This window comes from Numenius arquata, chromosome 7 (genome assembly GCF_964106895.1).
Source record: "Numenius arquata chromosome 7, bNumArq3.hap1.1, whole genome shotgun sequence".
NCBI classification, from domain to species: Eukaryota; Metazoa; Chordata; class Aves; order Charadriiformes; family Scolopacidae; genus Numenius; species Numenius arquata.
The window spans coordinates 7,076,763-7,101,033 of NC_133582.1; the positions used below are offsets into that span (position 1 = coordinate 7,076,763).

The window sequence follows — 24,271 nt, forward strand, 5'->3', positions numbered from 1 at the left end:
ATCTTAAAATCATGTGCTGAGGGGTGGAGAACAGCTAGTAAAGTCAGTACAGTGCTACAGCTGAGAAGATTTTGTATATACGGGTCACTAAGTTGCAAAGTAACTGAGGAAACTTTATCCAAAATAGCCTCAATTTGTTTGGAGGCAGGAAACAAACTAACCAAGCAGTGGAAGGTGAAGACATCCCAGATTAAAAACAACTGAAGTGGGAAAACTGCACTCTAGAAAATGAGAAGACCGAAAGATCTTTATATTCTGTTATTAAAAGGATTTCTCTGAGGGCAAGACTACCTGAAAGCCTAGCCCACAACTTGTTCCGTTCACCTTTCTAGTGATTTCCTTGCACTTAGTTTAAATTATGGTATTTACTGCTTCTTAACATAGAACTACTGCAAGTTTAAATTGTGGAGATCATAACTGAGGAATAGTAAAAAATTTAAAAATGCCAACTCCTAAACATTACATATGAGTAAAAGTGTCAGTTGCTAGCAACCTTCATGGGGAAAAAAAGAGACCTTAAACCTGGACATTCAGAGACAGCTTTCATTATATGCTTTTTGCATATATATTATATATATATAAAATATATAAATATTATATATATAATATATTAATATATAATATATAAATAGAAATACATATAAATATATATAATATATATAAAAATATATAATATATATAGCATATATATTATATGTTTTTTTGCCTTTTTGAAGGCACACTTCAGCAAAACCATTTGGCTGAGAACACTACATATGATGTGGTATGAGGACTTAACAAAAACACAGATTCCTGCCATTGCTTACGATTTTGGAAAGGTTACCTTTCCCAATTTGAGTTCAAAATCAATATGAGAATGTGCTTTATAATCCATCTGCATCATTTCATGTTGCTGCTCTTTTCTCTTATTTATACAAGTGTACCTGTACTAGTGGCAGAGTTGCTTTGGCCTTCATCTGAATATTGGCAAGGATACTGCAGAGGTTCATCAGCTCCTGGAAAGTACTGTGAAAAGACAGCGATGATTTGATAAAACAAGTAATTACTATTTAAATAATTTTAAAAAATTGTTAACTCAAAATAATTTATATGTATAAATTTGTAAAAATATAATTTTATATAGTGTTTATAATAGTTTATTTAGAAGATAAAGAAATGTAATTACTTTTAGCAATACGTTAAAATACACCTATGGCTATTTTTACTAATTTCCCCAAATCTGTTATGAGTTAGCGGACCTCTCCTGTAAGTAGAGGAATTATTTACCTCCTCTACTGTAATAATTTGATAAATTTTATTAAAAAGAAATGGAAGGAGAGAGAAAACGTGCAAGCCCAGCTTTAGAGTGTGATAAAAGGAATACCTTTTATAATTCAATTTCCTAACTTAATAGCCTAAAAAAATGGTTAAGGTACTTAAAATAAAGTTTCATACCCGCATCAAGTGTGTCATTATTTTAACAATTTCCTCCATGGATGGTCGTTGTGAGGGATCCTTGGACCAACAACGGGTCATTAAACTCTCAATTGGTTTAGGTAAGTTTTTGATCAGTGGTGGCCGAGTACCTATAATTGAAATTAGAAAAAACCCCTTCGTTTGTTAAACAGACTGTAAGACGACTGACAGCAATGGAACTCTCTCAGGTATTTTGCTAAGTAAATACAGGAAAACGTACAGTTAATTGTAGTTTGAAAGAACTGGTCTGTACTTAATTTTCTCTCTTACAAACAAAAAACTGACAGAAAAAGTTCCTTTGCACTACATACAAGTTACAATTACACATAAACAAATAGAAAGAAAATTAAACTTTTCCTTTGGTAATGGTTTGTATAAATTTACTGACTGACCAAACCCAACATGCTACAATGGCTAATGAATATGTTACCACTTCCTGAAGAATAAAGCTCTAGACAAAACTAGTAACAAACAGCCTTTGGTTCCTAGTGCTGTACTCACAAGGGGGGGGGGGGGGAAGAAAAAAAAGAGAGGAAAAAAAGTAATTTCGAAGGCTGATTTTGCTCTTAATAACTTCCTGAAAAATTATTAAGCACTGGAAGCACAAATTTCAGGTGACTTTTTTCATGGCCTATACACAGTTTTAATCATGTATTTTACTTCAAATGCTATATAACTATTTAGCTGGTTTTTGGTTCAAGTTTGTACCCTTTTTACTATTTCAACGAGTACAATTAATGGACATCCATTTGTGTTTAATACATGAGATGTAGTGACATTTTGCATAGAAAGCAGCAAGTATTTAAATAAAGGATTAACCATAACAGGTAATACGTGAAGTAAGAGTGCCATGGTGGTTTCAAGTGAGATGAAGTGCACTAACACTTCCTCCTAAGAAGGAAAAGAAGAGGAGGGGGAAAAAAAAAAGGAAAAGAGAGAAGTTTTTAAAGCAAAAGTAGGGACAGAGAGGGAATTTCTCTTCCCCTAAAGGATACTCCCACACCTTACCAAGGCTTTCTGATTTATGACTATTACATTTATGCTTACTTTTACACTTAATGCTTTATGCAAGGCACTCATCACTTCTAATCTCAATGACTCGTGTCCTTGAAAAAAATGGAGAATTTCTTTCTTCATTCAAAAATGCCATTTGCGAAAATGCATCTTTGTGCATTATTATGACTATAAGGCTCACTGTCTGCCCCTTTCTCTTCTTCATTGTCTTCCAACAAGTTCATGCTTTCTTTGATGATGTCTTTCACAAATGGCAGAAACTCTTTCCAGACATTCACTGAACTACTTCACTAGCATTACTTTACTCTTCTTAAAACTCTGCTTTGCCATGGTACCTAAAAACACACTCTTAAAAATGTTACATCTCTGGCATGAAGATACTACAGTCTATTATTCTGGCCAATGTTGTACCACTGCTTTCTTCTGTCCATTTGAATACAGCCATTGTCTCCTGTTTATATTCTAAGCTCCTGAGAATCTGTTCTGCATAGTACCTAGCACAGCAGAATCCTGCTCCATGACTGCAGGGACCTAGTTATAAAGGTAAAACAATTCCAACAACAGAATAAACAAACCCTAAAACCAAACAGATGAAAACCGAAGTGACATTCTTAAAGCCTAATGCTCCTGCAGGAGTTTGACAGTTTCTAGCAATTCTAAAGACAGATCAAGTTACTTAAACTCACACATTTACTGTAGTTGCCCAATTAATAAAAATAAATAAATAAATACAGCTTGGCTAATAAAATCATCATTCCTCCAGACAGAGGGGTTGTGGGGTTTTCTGTATCACATGATGCAGATCACTTTTTAAATGGATGTCATAACAAAAAGAACATGGCTCTTTTCCCTTGTTTGTCCATACACTAGTTACAAAATGCAAGCACTGGAGCAGCCAAATAACACAAACCCCACACTGACCCAAAAGTGGCAGTGTCTTAACTATTAAATGCATATTTAATAAAAGTATAAAATGGAAAAGCTAGTAATTTAAAGCTGCACAGTTAAGAATGTTTAGCAAAAATAAAGGTCAAATACAGAACTTCAAATGCAATAAAGTAATTTCAACTCACCATTGTGAACTGCCCACATTATGCGGAAAGCCGGACCACCGATCTCATCAAAAGGTTTCCTACGGGTGATTACCTCCCAGAGAATAATACCCCAACTGAAAACGTCACATTTTTCACTGTAATTGCTACCTGGAAGAAAGCCATCAATGTAATTTGTCTCTTTTCTATATAACACATTAAAAAGAAGTACAGTTTGAGCTGATAAATAGCTCTATATGCTTCCTTTCACTTCACGTTTGTTTTGCTGAGAAAAAACAGTTTTCTAAAGCTGTCTGACTCATGCTAACTTAAGTCTGAAATCATTTGACAGTAGGATCGTTAAGGATGCCCGTCTCTGGAAATCAATCCTTTTCACTTGGAGTCATCCTGAAATGATAAAACGCGTCAATTTCCTTATATAATATAAAACTCTATTTATTAAGTTTCAAAGATCTCTTGCGTTCAGGATTTAACTGACTATGCTTGCTTCCTCTAAATATTCTTCTTCAACTCACTTCTTCCACGTTAGTCACAATATGCCAGCTGACAACATCTGTCATATCCATTGCTCTTTATTAATTACAGGTCTTTAGCAGAACTAGCAAGTTACCGTATGAACGGATCAGGAGACTCCTCAATTCCTCACCATCTTATTTCCTCCCTGTTTATTATTCTTATTCTTTTTGTCATGTCATTACTTAATTAAAGTTCTTGGACCATAAATTCAATATTTCTAAGATGCCTTTTAAAGGTGGAGAAGACACATAGGTGATACAGAATAATGAATGAAAATGTTCAGAGACTGCAAAGAAAGAATGTATGCTCTGGAACCACAACTCATACAAGTACTAAAAAGAAGTGTGAATGGCTAACGACATGACAAGAAATGCGTGAATATAAATCATAGAGATTTGCTCATCTGCTTTAAAACAAGGATCAAAATTGGCACCGAGCGGCCAAGAGATTTTTCTGTTAATACATAATCAGAAAGCAAAATTGAGACAAAAAAAATCATAAATAGTGGAATTAAAGAAGCCTAGTTTCATATAGCAACCAGTTGCAATAGGCTCCACTCTACCTACAAGCTGTCCTCCTCTGCCCCCACGCCTCTGACAAACCGCGTAACAGCAGCAGCGTGTTCTTGGGCCAGTTCAGACCAGTCACTTTGCACGGCAGAGAGAGAGACAGGCAGCAGCACAAACCACAAGTCCTAAGTGAAGGCACTAATTTGGACTTCTCCGAGCTACTGATTTTACAAAATTCTTGAACTTGGCATCTCCAAAACTTGAAGTGGTTGAGTCACCATCCCTGGGGGTATTTAAAAGATGTGAATGTGGCTCTTAGGGACACGGTTTAGTGGTGGACTTGGCAGTGCTGGGTTACCGGTCGGACTCGATCTTAAAGGTCTTTTCCAACCAAAATGGTTTTATGATTCTTTACACCTGTAACAGAGTAGCTGAATATGTAGCTGAATTAGTTCAAAAGTTACTGACAGGGAATAACCAAATCAGCTTTACCAGTCAGCTTTTTTTCAAAGGTGCTGGGAAAAAAGGTATCTGTTAACAAAGGCAAATGTTTGCAAAGGGAAGCAAAACAGTCCCTCTTGTCTAACCAGCCACAGCACTTCTGTGAAACACAGCCTGGGACAGGGAAGTAGTGTTATTTTCCTGTTTGAGCAAGGAAATTCTGTTTTGTGGCTGAGAAGCCTTAGACTAATTCTGACAACAAAGTCCAAAAGAAGTGAGAGAGTATTCTGTAGTTTCACTGTGTAACAGACCAAGGCAGGATAACAGATGGACACAATTAATCCTCGATCCTTCCAATTATCCCAAAGCAATTTTAAAATAGTTTCTTCAAAAGGAAGTTCTGAGATTAGAGCACTTGATCTCTTTCACTTTATCCTGATCTAAATAATACTGTTTTCAGTCAGATTGTTTGATCTGTACAAGGCTTTAGGAACCCTAATATTTAATACAGGGGGAAAATCTTAATTTAGAACAATGACTTCAATGGGCACTCTGCCATTTACAACAGATACTTCTTGTGCCTTTATTCTCCTAATCTAAAAGTGTTAGTATTAGAACAGTACTAAAATAATATTAGCATTTACTCTATCGTTGAATTCTGATGCAGTAGCATAAGCAAACAAATTTTTAACAAGTTTGACATTTGACATGATAATTTTAGTAGTTTAATGACTGTTTCAAGAGTAACTTGATAGGCTGCATCATAGAAGATACAAGATTCCTTTCTTTCCTTGATACCTGTACAAAGACTTGTGTCACTATAAGTAAAAGCTTTCAGATAAAAGTACATAAACCCAATGTAAACTGAAGGTTTTTGCTGCTGTCCAACAATACATTTGCAATACAAGATTTTTGTTCTGCCTTGTTGAATTCATACACCAGAGGAATCAGGACACGCACTGTAAATCCCTACTATAATACACTTCAAAATCTGGTTTCGATTAAGATTTTTCACTCAAAAAAAATCTAGCTTTAACACAGATTGTCCTACTGATTAATTCTAAAATAAAAAATAATCTCTTATTTATACAATTTAGTATTAAGCAAATGTTAAGACAAGACGAATTCCTAGCTACAGTTAAAGAAATAGAGTAGGTGCCTCAATATAAAATGACAGAATGGAAAATTTTTAGGCAGTAGAATGAAACAGATCACCCTTGGGTGGGTCCTCTGAGCAATATGCGTGAGAAAAGGTATCTTCAAAACAAAAGCTCCAAAGGTGGTGTTTGGGAGGAAACACCTCCTAAAAACCTATATGGACATACATAATTTGCTGCTTCTCTCTGGAATAAGGACAGTAAAAGAGGCCACTTGGATCCAGAACCTGGGAAACCACTGCTGTCAAATATATGAAAACTAGGATGCTTGCTTCCTAAAGCAGGAAGATGAGTTCCCCAGACCACCCTGCTAATCGCGATGATAATTTAGGGTGCTGACTGGCTAAAAGGTGTTCAATTTGCAATCTAATATTGACTGGATTATTTCTGATAATCAGGCAGCAATATTACCTACCTAATCATCAAGTGTAATCAGACTTCCCCAGCTACACTCCAAGAAATAGCTTGTTTTCCTACTTAACGAAATTAACTGTTAATGACAAATTTCTCAGTAGGTAGGAAAGAGGAAGTACATCAAATCTCTAGTTTACACAAAAAGCAGAAGAAGATGGAGTTACAAGAAAGTGGGGGGTTGAAAATGAAGGCAATTATGTTCAATTTAGAGACACTAACAGAGAAATTCTAAAGATAAAAGCTGATCAGAATAGGGAGTGAAAGTAATGACAGTGTATTTAAATGTCAGAAGAGTTTGAAATTACTTCAGAATCTTGGAAACAGCACAGTCCTGGGGAAACAGCCCTCTGGCTATGTTTTACTTGCTTATAAAATAAAAAACAGCAGCTGTGTAAAGGTACTTCTTATGTAAATCTCAGCAATGACATAAATAAAGGTTCTGCGTCTTCATGTCATTAACTAATACTAACATGATAGAGTTAATTCAGTGCTGCTCTTTGAAACTCTGCACAATTATTTGATAATTTGGAATCATACAGTTTTTTAAAGAAATGTTTGACTTCTGCCAAGATTCTTTCAGGTGTTACCTCCTGACTGAAACAAAGTAAGATTACACGATACTCTTTTTCCTATACCAAATTTATTCACAGTGGCATCCCTAGAGAGAACACATAATATTGACACTGTAAATTATTGTTACCTTCAAAAACTTCAGGTGCCATCCAAGCAGCACTTCCCTTATTGTTGGTCATGTGTGTTTGAATATCACAAGCTGTACCAAAATCACAGATTTTTAGAACTGTCCCCCCAGCCACCAAGAGCAAACTGTCAAAGTAAAAAAAAAAAACAAAAGAAATTAGAATTGTAGGATGAAATAGTCTGGTAATAAACCACTGATTTTTACACCCCAACAACTATCATTCTAATACAGCTGAATATCTAAGGCTTTGCTTCTCAGTGCTTTAGCTTTATAATTTGAGAAATAAGTAAGGTCACTTGTGCCTATTCAGAACATATGAAATATTTTAAAATCATCAAATATATATTGTAATTTATTAATATTTCTACACACTAGATTTTACATAAATTCACTTAGCCATCATAAACCACTAAACATATATTGACAAAATTAGCCTTTCAGATGCCAGAGGCTGAAAAACAACAAGCGCTGTAACAATTTTACCAGAAGACGAATGATCAAGACTCCCATTAATGTCAGTCAAAGTAGCTATTTATTTAAATGAAAGCACTTGAAGTTATATTTTAACAGCTCTTTAAATCAAAACTGGTGATACAAGAAAGAACTGAAGATTTAAAATGTGGCTTCACATAATAATGTTATCTGGTAATAGCTGCAGGCAACCACTAAAAGGAGGTGATCCTGCTGATCCCCAAATTTCTGCTTCCACCTAATCCGTGGAGCCAGATCTGAGGTTGCAAAATGAGTCAGATCAACAAACCGACTTAGCAGAAAACTACTCATTTTTGTTTCAGTGGAAAGTGATGGGTGACTCCAGCAGGGGTAGTGGAATAGGCAGAAGGAGGGGATAGAGGAGGACGGCCATGTGGGGAATGAGCTCTAATATATCAGATTAATGATGTTAAAACCAAGCAACCAAACAACCCCCCCACCTAACATTCTCTTATTGAACACCATGAGCCATTGTAAAATTGGGCTATTTAAAATGCTTCTGATTAGAAGCCCTATCCCTATCAAAACCCTCTGTCATGATGCAGGGCAGGAGCAGGATGTTCTTCCAGTTTAACAGAAAGTAGCTGAGTACGGGTAATTTCCTGTAATTACCATGTACCATCATTCTGTGACTGAAGTTTCAAATCAATTAAAGGTATTTCTTTCAAATGCAATGCCATTATTATAAATGATCTTAAATTCCAATTGTAAGAAAACACATGAGCTGTAAACCTACTTGGGTGGTTTCAGGTCTCTGTGGATTAGAGCCTTTGGTTTCATACTGTGGAGATACGCCACTCCTTGGGAACACTGTAAACACCAGCTCATGGCATGTGCAGCAGTATAATGAGGCAGAGGTTCAGCACCGTGCAGCACTGCAAAACAAAGGCACAAACTAAAAAGAACTTTATTGCATATTACAACAGATACAATGGAGTTAACAACATACCAGTCAGAAAGCTCTATGAAATCCCAGTAATTATCAAGGCCTCATCACTGCAGCCGAAAATATCCTTCAGCAGACTATTAAAATAATGGAAATGTCAAAATATTTTCCATCTTTAATATGTTTTTCATAATTTTTGATGTTAAAATTCAGTATGAAGGGCGTTGCTTGTTCTCAGCTACCCCTGGTAAAGTCTATGTTAAACAAATGCTCAAGGAATTTTTAAGTTAAGGAAGAATCTTTTCAGATATTCCACTAGAAAACCTTAAATGACTTGTATAAAATATAACAAGCTGATATGAAGAAACAAACCAGTGAACTGAAAAAGTGGTTTTTAAAAGCCCATTCCTTTATCATTAAAATTCTTTGAAGAATTTCAAAGAACAACAGAATGGCTGAGGTTGGAAGGGACCTCTGGAGGTCCACCAAGCAGGGTCAAGCAGGCCACCTACAGCCAGTTGTCCAGGACTGTGTCCAGGTGACTTCTAAGTAACTCCAAGGATAGAGACGTATGTTTGAAACAAATTTGTATTTCAGATCATGTTTGCCCTAACAATAGCACTTCAGCTCCAGGAAGACACTATGTTGAAATGATACTCACCATTGTACAGAGAACCTCCTTCAGCATACTCCATAACAAGACACACCTTTGGGGAGGAGGGGACAAAAAATAGGGATGTTTTAAACGTAGGGGCAGAAAACAGCTTTTGTAAACTTAACGGAAAGCTCTTTGAGAAGGACTGCAAAGTCTCCATATCCAAGCTAATGGAAAATTTATCTATGAGGTAAAGAGTCAGTTTGAATGATACATATTTATGTATATGAAACAGAAATCAGTTTTATACTTAGTTCCCACTGTAAGTTAGGAGAGAATGACCTCCCTCTCCTCATCTTCAAAAGCAAATGCTGTCTTCAAACTTCAAGTAATTTGCCTTTCATTTTTTTTTCAGTGGTTTACAAAAAATTTTAAATACCATGCCAAAAGAATTTCACTAATACTAAGGAAAAAGGGATGCAGCATTATTTTAACCAATTAAATAACCCAAACTAGAATTAGCTAAGGATACATCTGTCCTGTCACAGTTCTTGGTTTTCTGCTGTAAGAATTTGTGGGACTGTTTGCAGCTGTGGCAGAAAGAAAGAAAATCCTGAAAATTGCATATATGAAAATAGGAAATGATTTACAAGCTATGAATCATGTAATGCTAATGTATTTTCTTTCTCGTATTGCTGATTTGCAATTAATAGGACTGTAGATATGAATGACACTACGTATGTAATACACCAGATGCTCTTCTGACAAACTGAATTATAATTGGTGTTTAGAAACAGCAGTTGGGGTTTTCTTGCAAGAATTTATTTCTCATAGCAGGGGAAATAAAAACAAAAACCTGAAAATATCAACCAACCTACATATTTGTTTATTTATGTTTATTATGGCTAAAATATATAAAATACATATAAAATATACACTTTTGAATGTCAAATACACACTTTGTGCACTGATGCTTGCATCACCTTTTGACATACTGACAAAGCTGTAACTTACTGGGTTTAGACAGGCTCCATACAACTTGACAATATTGGGATGGTTTACTCGTGACAGTTGCCGAAGCTGCAATACAAATCACACTTCATTTCAAACAATGGGAAAAAAGGGCTAATGCTTTATTTTCACATCTATAGTTCATACACCACAACAGCAATTACAGTTTTATATATCTGCATAACCCTAGATGGTGATTTTAGGAATTACCAGACCGATATCCCTGTCTGCATTTTAATTTATGTAATTAGGTTCGTGCCTAACTGGAACTGTACTTAAAAGAAATTTTAAAGAAACTGAATTTAAAGAAAGTACTTTTTTCATGGTTTAGTAAAATCACTCAAGTCATAAATACTGTGCAACTATGACCTCTATAGGTTGAGTGTTCTTCCTGGAGCCTCCAACTTTGGAATCCTAATTTTCTGACTTCATAAACAATCTGAATCATGTTGTATTTATTCACAATATAGAAAATTACTGTTCTTAAAAAAACCCAAACCCCACAACACTATAAAATAAGCCATTCAGTTTAAAATGAATGTGACATAATTCCAAGAACCGCCGCTTGTACTAACTGATGATCAGACTATTTTGCACTGAATTTTTCTTTACCAGTAGGTAGTTGATGGCAAGGAGAAAGGAATTTTTTTCCTCTTTACACAGACTTCTGGGGCAGCTTAAGCTGTTCATTGTCTAGGGAGCTAATGCTATTTTTTTTCTGTACACTTCAGAAGTTCTAAAAAACCACAACAGAGTATCACAACTGATGCTTGCACTGTGTAGGGCTTCCTGAATCCCAGTAATTACTGAAGTATTTCTGGGCTCAGCTTCTCAGATCTCTTCAGAACACAAAAATGGTGAGAGACTGATCAGTTCTACTCAGTATTAAATTAGGCTCAGATTAGTAACACTGAAAACCTTCCTTGGTAATGAACAACATATAAATATTTACACAAAGAGGCCTATTACAAATGTGCTTCCTTTAACACTTCAATGTGTTACATTTTTAATTCTCAAATAAAGAGATTTATTTTTCACATATTTTGTGTATCTTGAACACCCTAGATTCTTACCAACTGAACACTAAGCAGCATGTCATGATGTATCTCATTAAAATTACATGGCTAACTTTTGATTCTAGAAAATGTTATGTATTTTGTTTAGAAGTTTATCAGTACATCTGAACTACTCAAGATGTTTCTGAAGATGTAGGGATGGAACAGAAAGAGTGATTGCTCTTAAATGAGTTACATGTATTAATAAACTCATGTGTAAGAGAAAATAAGGAAACTATTAGAACTGCTGAAAAAAACCTAAGAAACAAGTTCAAGTATGAACCTGCTTGTATTAAGAAACTATGCTGTAGCCCCTGGAAGTGTTAATCGGCTCCAGGATTTTGGTGGGTATTTCAGCTTCACCCTGACTCCACACTGGGACAGGATCCAGGAACTAGTGTTTCCCTGACCTGTGTAACCTCCTCTCTCCCCCTTTGCCTTCCAGTTTTTACGGGATGTGAGCTAAAGGACCTGCAATGTGCTCCGACAGCTGTCCTCTTCTGCGTGACAAGGGGTTCAGGCCTCTACTGGGTACCACAGGCCGCATCTACCTTGTAATACAGACATAGCTTTTATTGCACTAAATACACCCATGAATTGAAGAAGACAAGCTCTACCAAATCCCACCTTTTCCAGCAAACTTACTGTACCTCTACAATGAAGGCTTTTCTTTCAGATTCGCTTTCAATTTGTTTAATGGCTACATCTTTAGCTCGCCATTTTGCCTTGCAGACGACACCAAAGGCTCCTCTTCCGACAACCTACAACAAGATAATACGAAACACTTGAGATACTACTTGAAATAGTTTCATTTGCTGTGCAGGACTTCACGAGCAGAAAGTAAATTTAACTTAGAAAACTGAAGATACAGAATTCAGCTTTGCAGCAGCAATTTAACATTATGCCATCAAAGCATAACTGGTGCTTAGCTAAGCTTCCTCCAGAGATCATTTACAGAAGAATTGGAAAACACACATACAAGACATTTTATTATTAGCATGCAGTAGCAGTATTTCAAGTAATACTGTGTGTATCCTGAGGAACAAAGTGGATGCTTCTAGTGAAATAAACACTTTTTTGGGAGGAGAACAAGAAGAGAAGGGAAAGCAAGGGGAAAAGGGATAGAGTGGAGGGGACGCATTTACAAATGTGATTATCAGAGCAGTTTATTATGGCAGAATATAATTTCATTATCTTCCTTAAATGGGTAATGCACACAAAATGAATACTATTTTGGATGGAAAACCACACTTCCCAAAATTACAAAGCTCTTCACTAGAAAGTCAATAGTTATTTGTGACTTTATCCAATAAAAAAGGGAAAAAGACTGGTGGGAGAGGAGGGAGGAATATTCAAAATCAAAATATAGAAATGCAACATAATTAAAAGACTCACAGAATGTTCAAACACACTATTACATCCACATTATAGAAAAACAGTACACTGATTCTTATAGGTTCACTAATTAATTCACTCCTAAATGGGATGGTTTCTTAAAAGACAAGTGTGATTTGTAGGAGATCAGTGAATAACCACACATTCCCAATGCTGAAGCAATACAAACCGCCTGCTGCCCAAGTGCTCATCCTTTGAGGAAATAACATTTAATAATTTTACCTCCTTTTCTTTATGAGATGGCCCCCAATATAGTAATAAACCAGAACATAAATTAAGAGTGCTGATCCAGAGAAGGCAATTCGGTAGCCAGGAAGGTACAAGCACTTGTCAAGGCTCCATGTCAAAGCAAACTATCACATCTGTAAACCATGCCTGGATTAGGTTCTCGCTATGTGCTTTCCTAATAAATAAATAAATAGTGAAGCTGATTTCCCCTGAGAATGAGGTAGATAAGGCTGCAGCTGCATAGCTCAGGACCTGCTAAACTTTCCCACTGAACATGAGAAAGTCTGCAATCAAGAGCCTAATTTGAAAAGGGGAAAATAGAAATTAAAAAAAATAATCAAGATTTTGCATTAAGAAAGATGAGAAAAGGGGAAGTATACTCAATATTTTTGCAAGGTTACATATGGATATGAAAGATGGCTGCCATGGAATGGTGATCAATGGCATTTTCCTCTTTTGGTTTTCTTAATATACAAAAAGAATGATTTTTCTCTTTTACATAACAGCATGCACTTAGCCTTCCAGGATGTTCTGGCTTCTCACTCTCCGCAGCGGTGGTTCATAGGCTGGGTCCACCACAAGATATCCACAGTAGATCCACAGAACATGCCCTATTCTCTCCAGTGTAAAAAGGGACCTGTTGATTGTACCCTCATCCCCCAGCTACAGTATAGGGCCTTGACTCTTCTTTTCCTGTAACATGCACCAACTATTTTCTTGCAGTCCACAACTGAGATTGGAAACACCAAGCCATATAAACGATAGTCAAGCAGCCTACAAAAACAGTACATATAAACAAACTGGAAACAGTGAGTCACCAGAAGACTTAAAAGTCCCAAATAGTCTCCCTTGGTATTTCCCCTTCTCCTTCAGAAAGAGGAGTTTTGAATAAAATTGCCCAATTTCTTGGGGTTGGCAGGCCCCCTACCTTCTTCTACCGGCACAAGAGAGTTGTCCCTTACAACCGCTCTACCCACACCGCACAGTGCGTTACCAGACCTACAATTTAAGAAAAATCTCATCAGTCTGTGTGTTCGTGTGTGCCATAAGTCTGCATGTCACAAAAGTCCTGATTTACTGAGCACGTGGAACTCAGGCAGCAGCCTGCTCACACCTAAGAAGTGCTAATGACAGACAGTTAACGAGGGAAGGATACCACACAGCAACTAGGGCAGGACAAACTGCACTGGCAGCAGCAATTCAAGGTCTCCTGCTCCCTTATGACATGGAGGAACCCAAACTGGTCAGGTAACCGGGAAGAAATCTTCCCTACACTTAGGAGAAAGGAAGTGTGCATATGATTTCTCCCAGCTGGATACAATTGGCCTTATGGTGCAAGGCTGAGGGAGACTCCTTTTAGAAGGCTCCTTCTCTCAATGGGGCTTTTCTCACACTCTTTCACAGTTACTGACTACAGCTCTGTTACATTTAATCCAGTGACAATGAAAAAAACCTGCTATTTGAAAACATTGCATATTCATCAGTTAAAAGACTGGTCCCAGATACATCTGATAAAATTTAATGAAGCAATTAGACTTTTTTTTTTTAATTAGCCTGAATGATTTACAACAGTCTGTGAAGGATCAGGCTTACATTTTTGGCTAGTCCTATCTTTCCTTGCTGAAAAGACTTGTATATGTCCATATGTACAAATACATTATATGTATTATGGATATAGTTTTAACATTATGACTATGTAATATATACTACACATATTTTTATATATGAAATATATTTATTTTTCACATGTATTTAAAAATAAAATTACATGTATAACAAAAAAAAAGCAAGCTCACGTATCTCTTGCATTTGATTCCACATGGTCAAATGCAGTCGATAAGCCAATATAATTACATACTGTTCCCCTGAAAATAAATCCATTACTATTTATAAGTGAGAAAATAAGAGAATTGGTACATGTATTTACAGTTCACATACTAGAGAAACCATTATTTTTCAATTTTGCCGTATTTTTAAGTAACATTTCTATTCAATGAAGAAACTAATACAAATGTGATGTTTTACATTGTGCCATGAATGTCACAATACTTGGGCTCTAGTTGAAAAGTGGAAGAAATTCCAAGAATCAGATGCACTTTATAAAAAGTCTTCCTGATGACTGAATAAATAAATAAATAAATAAATAAATAAATCAGTGTCAGGAACCAAGAGGAAGAGTTTCCCAGGCAATCTAAATCTTAATTACATAATAGAAAGCTGTGAGAGACCATCAGATATATAAATTTTATGGCTGGTGGAAAGAGTCTGATAAATGACTATGCAGTCAAGGTCTCGTAACAATTTATCAGTGCTTGGTGCCTGCTTAGGCAGAGTGTTGAACTTGAGAAGAGGACACGAATGCACTGAGTATTTACCTAGGATACAGGGAAAACAGAGAAGAGCTGATCCTCCGTTACAGCAGCTCAGCCTCTTGGACAGCACACGAGAGGAGCAACCGTCACAAGCAATGATGGATCTGATTCAAACTTGAAGTTTACCATATGTGAGAGCCCAGTATGTCCTTCCTACTTAATCCGGAAAAAAAGTATCTTACTCATCGTAAAAACATCCTTTATAATTGACAGAATGGAGCTTGTGGTGGATTCTACTTACATTTCCTTTCCTTCCTTTAAGTTTTCACTGAACTTATTCTTTAAAGGGGTAAGTCTTAAAATTTGTCAGAACGGTTTAAACACTACGTAGTTTCCTTCAACACCGTGGGCTGGAACTGAGTAACTTAATAGCACAGGAGGGAGGCGCTGCCTGAACTTTAGTTCCTTCACGCTCATTCCTTCTTGTCCCCTGCTGTTGGTGCCACACCATATGTTTGGGCAGTAGTGCATATTCTGAATTATATGAAGCACAGGTAATGGAACTATTGACACAACAAATCAATAAACAGCAGTTGTAGCACTGTGTACGTTTGGAAAATGATCTAAAAATAAACACATTCTTTTGGTAAAAGATTTTGGCTGTCTAAATATCTTCTAGGAGAAAAAAGGAAAATGTAGGGCAGATGACAGTTAGAAATAGAACACCAGGGCTTCTACTTTTTCACAGAATAGAATTAAGTTTGTCAAGTATCACTCGGTTATTACAGAGACACAGGCACATTTTAAACCGGCAGAAACGTTTAAAGAGCTTTAAAGATTGAAAAGTATACACAAATTTATTCCTCTCCCTATAAAATTCAAACCAGTAAAAAGTTACATTTTACTGCGCGACAAAGTGCCATGGCTAAAGACAGTGCCGTTTGCATGTTTTCCAGAGAATTTATTTAGAGTCTTATTTAAAGACTACGAACCATACAACAGCCCTGGAACAAACATTACCTCTGCCTCTGTGTACAAATAGTATCTAATGCTGTACATAAACAAAGATACATGATACTGACTTGTAAGTATGTGGACTATACTGACTGGTATGTATGTAGACTAGAAATCATGCAGGAAATAGAGACTGCAGATATGTTAAGCCCTTAAGGATGTATTTTGTCCTAAGGGATGTGACCCATAATTTTATTCCTCTCACAGTAAAACAATAAAAACGCATCTCTATATTCAGGGGCACCCTATTCCCCTATCAAATGTCCAAACTTTGGAAAAATTAATTTCAACTTTCAACAGGTTTTCTATTAGCTCCAAAATATAAAGATACTAAGTATTCATCCCTATCCATGAAGTTTCCACATCAGTTCACCCTGCATGCTGGATACCTAGTGCTTTCCTTCTAAAAAAAACCTTGCTGGATATGTAGGACAGCAATAAAATACAATAGCTCCCAGGTTAGCAGGTGTAGTACTCCTTGGAGAACTGTCTTCGTAATTTGCAGTGTCTACATGACACGTTTGTTTACGATTTTGGGAAGCAAGACAAGCAATTAAAAACCCCACAACACAACCCCAACAAAACTCGTGCTTCCGAACAGACAGCAGTCTCTGAATCATCTTTAATATTTACGTCCCTTTGGTTATCGGTACATTTGCGAGTGAAAGGTTCACACAAACTGAACTTTTTTGGATATCTTAAGCTTCAGACACAATGCAAGATGGAGGGGGGGGAAGGAAGTTCTACAATGCTTTTTAAAAGCAGAAACACATTTTCCAATTTGTTCACTTCTATTCTTTCTGTCTACCCGAGTTCCAGCACTACCAATAAAGCATACTAATGTTTTCAGTTTTTCACACGTCTGGCTATACAACACATGGAAAGCACAGAGATAAAAAAAAATAATAAATTAAGTGCCAAAAGAAGCCATGAAAAACAGTTTACAGCCCCTAAAAAATACATGCCTACATTTTGTATCATTAATTTAATCAGTCTCAAGCACCAGCTTTGGTTCCTCTGTGTGTGCTATGCTTTATTAAGCAGGTTAAAGCAAATCGGCCCCATGCCACAAGTGACTGTGGCCAATACCCTGGCAGCACTTTTAAGAAGGAGCTGAGATCTGCCAGTTCTTACAGATACGTTCTTTGACTGGTTAAGTTTATTTGTATTAGCGCTCAACCCAATTCTAAATGTTGCTTTCTCTTTCTGGGATTCCTACAGCAATGAAAAAAAAACCCAAACCCCAACCTCCTCCCCCCAAAACCCCGTAAGCAATCCCACTAATTTTAAGTAAACTAAGTAATTTAGTTTAGATTTCGTTTCCAAGTTTCAACTTTAAAGTTATGCAAAACACTGGAAGAAAAAAGATTTTTTTAATGAAAAAAATCGGTTATTAAAGATCATCTTATATTCTTAATAAATACACATAACTGCAGCTTGACACAAACTAATACTGTTGGTACTTATTTAGGGCATCATCTGTTAGAGCTGCAAAACACTGTACAGCTATTATTTAGTGACTTGGCTGTCTGCATTTAGTTCTGTTTTAAGAAACCATTCACTTTGCAACTTCTTCAGCATGTTTTTATGGAGAATCACAGTACCATCATGTATGTTCCTAAAATTACGGGTGTTTCCAGAAATTCTTCCTTTGCTCTAAGCATACAACCAACCCTCTCTGTATTTCGATAGCTCAGTCCTTCTAAGAAACGCGTGCACCTCAAGCAAAGATAACAGTTTATCAGGTTATACCTTCATTCCAGTTTTTTACAAGCTGACAGCCTTTTACAGCTCTGTCTCAAGAACTGAACTCATTTTAACTACCAGTAATTTAAAAACATTAACAAAACACTCGTCTGATGTTTTAGTATGAATCATTTGTCCTGCTACAGCAGCCCAGACAGGGGATTCTAGTTTTAGACTCAAAATGCTGGCTAATGAGGCACTCGGGGTGAAGGACTCCAAGATGAGTTGGGCTTGCTGGGCTGGCACAGTCTAACATTACTGTCTGAAAAACAAATGATCAGTCTGCAGTCAGTAAAATACTGCTAGAATCCACTGGGTGGGATAAATAAGGGACATGTGAAGTCTTCTCTTCTTAGGGAATGGCCTTGCTCCCCACTTCCACACCCCAATTTCTGATAGCAATTATGTCGTCACTAAGCTGTGACCTTAGCTGCTGCATTAGATATTTGATGGTTGGACTAGATGATCTTAAAGGTCCCTTCCAACCTAGACAATTCTATGATTCTATATGGCACTTTATTATCATCTCATAAATAGGAATCTTGCTTTCACCACTGGAATAGAAGAACCTGTGAGGTTTCTTTCCCACACATTCTTTATGAGAGTAAAATACAGGTTTATTTTACAGAACACAAATTGATTCATTGAGTAAATATGCAGTAAGTGTAAAGAAGTGTAAAGTCTTACATTAACAGTTTAACTGGCTTATTAGCCAGTTTCTAACACTTACTGCACACTAAGTTTCATCCACATGAAATTGGTGTTACGTAACTTCCGCTATAAACTCCTACTCTAGCTGACACTTCAGCTATTTCCTTATGTAGACGAATGAAGAGAATCTTCCACTGGTATAACTGAACAAAATTAAAATAGTTATTTGAATTAAATCAGAAATGTATTGAAAGTAAAATCACAAAAAGTCTGGCTTATGTTTTCACCATGTACTTATTTTTTGCCTTTGCTTCTGGATGCCCAACTTTGCACCTTGAAATATTACTTTCTGAAAAAGGCTGAGAAACTGTAGACACATCTGACTTCAAATGGACTCCTAACTACCACCCTCAGCTCTTGAGAACCAAGCCTTTTGTACTCACATCAGATATCCAAGAATATTTTTCAGATCTTAAGTCACACCTGTAGTTCTTCGCCAAACACCTTCCAATTTTGCAGATTTTTAGAACAGGTATTCCACAACTGGACACAATCCCCCAGGCCATAAAACCAATGATGTTTTATGTACGGAGTTAGTAACAATTCCATGTTCAGCAGCAGTTTACACAAATCTGCTTTACCTTGTAGTGTAACGAACACAATTGGCTACTGCATCTCATTAACTTTTAAAAAGTTAACTACTATAAAGGGGAGCAAAAACTAGTTGTCACGCTGTATTCCTCATTCTCTTGCCTCTGAACTGCTCTGCTCCATAAAGGCAAGGAACACATGCAGTTCTCAGCACACTTCTCAGGCAGTTAATGAAATTATTCAACTGTTTCAAAAATGTCTAAGGTATGTGAACATGCCATAAATTGTAGCTCCTTAGTTGCTGGCCCCTTAAGTAGGTTTTCTAAAAATAAATATTTAGAAAGCTTACCTGTTCACCTTAAAGAAAACATTACCCTAAATTCCCTCAATTTACTACTGTTGGCCAAATAGACTGTTGAAAATAAACTTCAGCATATACTACAGTATATCAGCACAGCGTTAAGCAACAGTTTTTCAAACAATTTACGCTTTCAGAATGTTCAAAAGTAACTTGCAACTACACAAATATGGCAATGGTTTTCAGCCTGGCTACATCAGGGAGTGAGTGGACAGGGCCACAGCATGCATGACCAGACAAGTATCTTCTGGCTGCGTGACCCAAGGCAAACACACACTGTGTGATAAAGAGGTCCGTGTTTTGGTCATGTATGGGACTGTCATCAAGTTACGTGACGGAGGAAGGGCTGTGGGATTTTCAGGAAAGACTGGCAGGGAGCAGGTTGCCAGAACAAATCAAAACCAAAGTTTGTTCATCACTTAGATGGGAAAGCTCCTCTGCGAAGAGGAGACAGCAGCATGTAGTCTAGATTTAAATATGCGATTTTAAAATAGGGCTGTTCAGCTTTTTATTGTTAACATGATATTAAGTTTTCAAATAAATTCTGTAGTTTTATTTATTCACTTTCTAATGATTTGTCTATCTAATACCCGAAAACTTAAGAGGGGACGTTCTCACAGTCAAAACTTTGCATGGTAAAGTAGGAACATCCCTGTTAAACCCAAGTTTTACATTGGTTTTCCCTTCTAGTTTTGAAGATGCTCCAACTGGGTCACATCAATTTTGACTCCAACTCATTTATAATAGTTATCTCTATATTTTTACTTCAATCTAGGCACTTCAAATAATGAAAAGGCAGCTTGGAGACATGTTTGACTGGTGGGCGGTAACACTACAGTAAATTATAGTCATGTGCATGGCAGCTAAAACAAAATATGGTATATTCTTTATATTACCCAGTAGAGTTCAGCCAAATCTAAATGAAAGTGCACTTATAGATCTCACATTTATTAGCAAGTACTCATGGCTTGCAAGTATTCCAGAACTTCAATATCTATTAATAAACCAGTGGCAGAGTGGGACTGCTATCTGCTGACAAGACAAGCCTTGATAATACAACAGCAAAGCTATGATTATACAAGCACTCATTTGAGTTTCCAGTGTAGATATGTTGACACTCCATTTTGAAACATCTTGAGTTCGCCAAGCATATTAAAATCTGATCATTTTGAGCCCTTACAGCCATTTAAAAATCCCTGAAAACTTCCCAGCCTGAAGTGAGAGCACAGAATATCCTCAGTAATTATGTACATTTTGTTACGGCTGTAAAGTTGGCTATTTGCACTGAAACTGCATCATGAGTAAGAGATCAACACCCACAGTTGAGAAAAGCAAGGCCTAAGTATGGTCTCTAATTCACCTGTTCTACTGTAAAGTAGCTCTTATTTCTTTCTCTGGGCAACGATGTTTAGACTGTGTTCAGCACTATGGTATCCCCATTGCCTAAAAGAATTTCTGGTAGGACAGGTACACTGAGCGTAACTCAAAATGCCACACTAGCTGTCATCAGACTTCCTCGTGAAGAGAACACTTTATCAGAGCTCCCTTGTTTATATCACATGAGTTTTGTCATCTCCAACAGAGATAGCACTTTGAGGATAATGCAACAATCACACTAAATAAAGCACGAATTACTGCTTACGCATCATCTTCACATACATTTTCATGCATATAGTCCTGTCTCAGCGGGTGCTAGGGAGGTATGTAGGACACAGACAAGCTCTGAACACTAAACCTTAGAATGATAAATTCTAGTTACACCAATTAAACATTATGCAGCTCTGCACTTCCTACATGTAAAATAGCAATATAATCCTTGGTAACGGCTTTCCCAAGGGTGTTGTAAGGATTAAAGGTTTGTATAGCATTTTATTCATTCGAAGTGCTATGCGTAACATATTAGATAACGCTACTCACTTCTATGAGGCATCACAGGATACCTTTTTATGATGGATAAATTCCTATCATCATTATTTTCTTCTCTGGGCGAGTAAAGCCATTCCTCCCGAAGCATGTGGTTCTACTATCCCTGTCCATTAGTAAGTGTTGCAAAAATGTCAGCATATTATCCAATGCAAAAATACTGTCAGCTCCCAAACACCATAAACTTTTCTCACTTCAGAACAGTTAAATGCATAAAGGGAAGAGGAATGATTAGACTTAGTCAAAAATCTTCATGATTGCCATATTCATAGAAAGGGGAAAAGGCAATCTTTTGGAAGACATTATCTTCTGAGAATATCCAGTGTCTGCTACGGTGAAAGCTAAAGTTACCACAACAGTAGATGAACAGAGCAGAAAGTGCCCAGGTGTTCTACGAAAATATTGCAGATTTTATGTCCTGTGAACTGTCCCAGACCACACAAGCCCAGCATAATAATTATGAACAAACCGGTATCTAGCAAACCACTTTAAAAATGTGAGACACTAGTTTTTGTATCTCTGAAAGCTACTACAGACAACAAAATTCACTTCCACATAAACTATTTAAGAATAAGAGAGTAATCATTACTGAAAGAGAAAGAAATTAACCTACAAATAAAGGCACAAAGATTGTTTCAGGAGTCTTGGGTGTCTGTTAGGTCCAGACTCTACAAGCTGGCCTCATCAAATTCAGTATGGATCTGCATGAATCAAATATATTCCTGTAGAGATGCTAGCAGGGGAGGAATTAAAAAAAAATCCAACAGCAGCAATATTTTTGTGTGATTCTGAAAGTGAACACTGTGGTATATACATACTACTGAGCCTTTTAGTAGAGCATGTAAACACCCATCCTACTTTCACAGGAAACCCAGACAGATGAGAGGTACATACAAAATTCTGTACTTTGTCTGTCCCATTCCAGCCTCGAAGAATTTAAGGCAATAATCTTACTATGAAACTTTCTACAGAAGGAGAAGAAATATTTGCCTCCAACTATGTTATACAGTAACTGAATGTCATTTCCTGGGTAACACACACAGGTCACAAATAAATGTGACCATAAGTGACAATGATCCGTGAGTGCAACATCACTAGCCTATGTTAAGAAAAAATAATACAAAAAGATCTGTATGCCCTTACAGTTAACAGAGCTGTAAATTTAGCAGATAATTAACACCGATACGCTGATTGTACACAGACGGGTTCAGTCAGGTGGCAGAAAGAGAAAGCAGGGGCATACAAAAACAGGGAGCCGAAAGAAACATCAGAATTAACAGTTCCCTCTTGCGACAGCGTTTGACAACTGTGTTTGCCGCCCCTACAAAACCGGGTGGCAAAATGGACGGTGAAACTTTGAAGTCCTGAAGAACAGATCTATCCCGCTTCAATAAAGCCCCACCGCACAGCACCCGGGCCGGTAGAAGTAAGTTGGCACCTCGGCTCCCAGCCATACCGCCTTTGTTCTCTGCTGCCAACCGCTGCAGCATCCAGAGGAGAAGGGAACCCCCGGGGCAGGTACACTCGGGGGGCAGGTACACTCGCGGGGTGAGTGGGTGGTCCCGCCAGTCCCCCGCAGCCAGGAAGCCTCCGCGGCCCCTCCCGCCAGCGGGGGGACGGCGCCGGGGAGGGCAACCCCGGGGCCGGCGCCGCGAAGGGGGCCTGGCTGGCCCCTCCGGCCCGCCCGCAGGCCGCGCCCGGGGAGCCTGAGGGGGAAAGCGTGTGGGGAGGCGGCCCGGCGGCGGGGCCCTCGCTCACCTCTTCCACCTCGATCTCTTTGTAGTCGATTTCTTCGAAGTTGAGGACCGGGGGGGTTTCAATCATTTCAGCGGAGGCGGCAGCGGACATCCCTCCTCTTTCACCTGGGGAAGGAGAGGCCGGGGGCGGAGGGCTGGGCGCCGGGCGGCCGAGGGCCTGGGCCGGGGCTACGCGGGGGGCGGCGGCGGCGGCTCCTGCCCTCCGCGCAGGTCGGGGCGGGCCTGGCCGAGGCGCCGCCTGGGCCGCCGCGCGGGGCGAGGCCGCATCCGCGGCGGCCGCGGGCCTCAGTGGCGGCGGGCAGAGGCCCCACCGGCGGCGGCGGCGGCGACGCCGCTCCGCATCCCGCGCCCTCCCGCACCCCCGCGCCGGCTGCCCTAGGCCGCGGCCTCTGCGGGGCCCGGCAGCCGCCTGGGCCGCACGTCCCCGGCGGAGAGAAGAGGGTGTCCCCGGGGCCGAAGCTCCGCCAGCCCCGGCGGCGGCGGCAGCAGCAGCAGCGGGGCGAGGGGGCCGCGGCGGGGGTGGGGGAGCCGCTCAGAGCCGCGCCGCGGCCGCCGCCGCTGACATCAGAGCCGCTTCCTGCTGCCCCGGCCGGGGAAGCGGGGGAGGGACCGCCGAGGGAGGGGGCGGGAAGGGGAAACGCGCCCGGCAGCGGCTGCTACTCAGGCGGCGGCGGGGCCACGGCCTGGCGGCGGCCACCCCGCCCCCGCCGCGCCCCGTCCCGCCCCGCCGCCCGCCTCCGCCAGGGGGAGCAGCCGCCACCCCGGACCCGCTTCCTCTTCCTGCCGCTTCCGCCGGCTGCCCCTGAGGCGGGGAGATGTTGCCGTGGCCTTCAGCCGGGGCTGGAGGGGCAGGTGAGCCTCCTCCCGGGCTGCGGGGCCACCTGGGGCCCGGCCCGCTCCCCGCCGCCTCAGGGCGCCCCGGCTCTGCGGGAGGCCGGCGGGGGCAGAGGGGCCCGGCGGGGCCCAGGCGGCCGCCCCCGCCGCGCTTTGACTCCGTGT

At 39.1% G+C, this 24,271-nt stretch overlaps 1 protein-coding gene across 8 annotated transcripts in view; it reads right to left on the reverse strand.

Annotated features, from left to right (window-relative positions):
* MAP3K7 (mitogen-activated protein kinase kinase kinase 7) overlaps positions 1–23,369 on the reverse strand; it is a 48,142-nt gene extending 24,773 nt beyond the window's left edge. For all 8 annotated transcript variants that reach the window (XM_074151175.1, XM_074151174.1, XM_074151172.1 and 5 more), the window contains exons 1-9: positions 23,274–23,369; positions 11,948–12,058; positions 10,246–10,311; positions 9,298–9,343; positions 8,487–8,625; positions 7,259–7,383; positions 3,543–3,671; positions 1,435–1,565; positions 924–1,005 (exon numbers count right to left, since the gene is read on the reverse strand). In XM_074151175.1, the coding sequence (XP_074007276.1) occupies positions 924–1,005; positions 1,435–1,565; positions 3,543–3,671; positions 7,259–7,383; positions 8,487–8,625; positions 9,298–9,343; positions 10,246–10,311; positions 11,948–12,058; positions 23,274–23,363 (919 nt within the window). In that variant the 5' untranslated portion in view covers positions 23,364–23,369. The remainder of the gene's footprint in view (positions 1–923; positions 1,006–1,434; positions 1,566–3,542; positions 3,672–7,258; positions 7,384–8,486; positions 8,626–9,297; positions 9,344–10,245; positions 10,312–11,947; positions 12,059–23,273) is intronic.
* Positions 23,370–24,271: the final 902 nt, after the last annotated feature.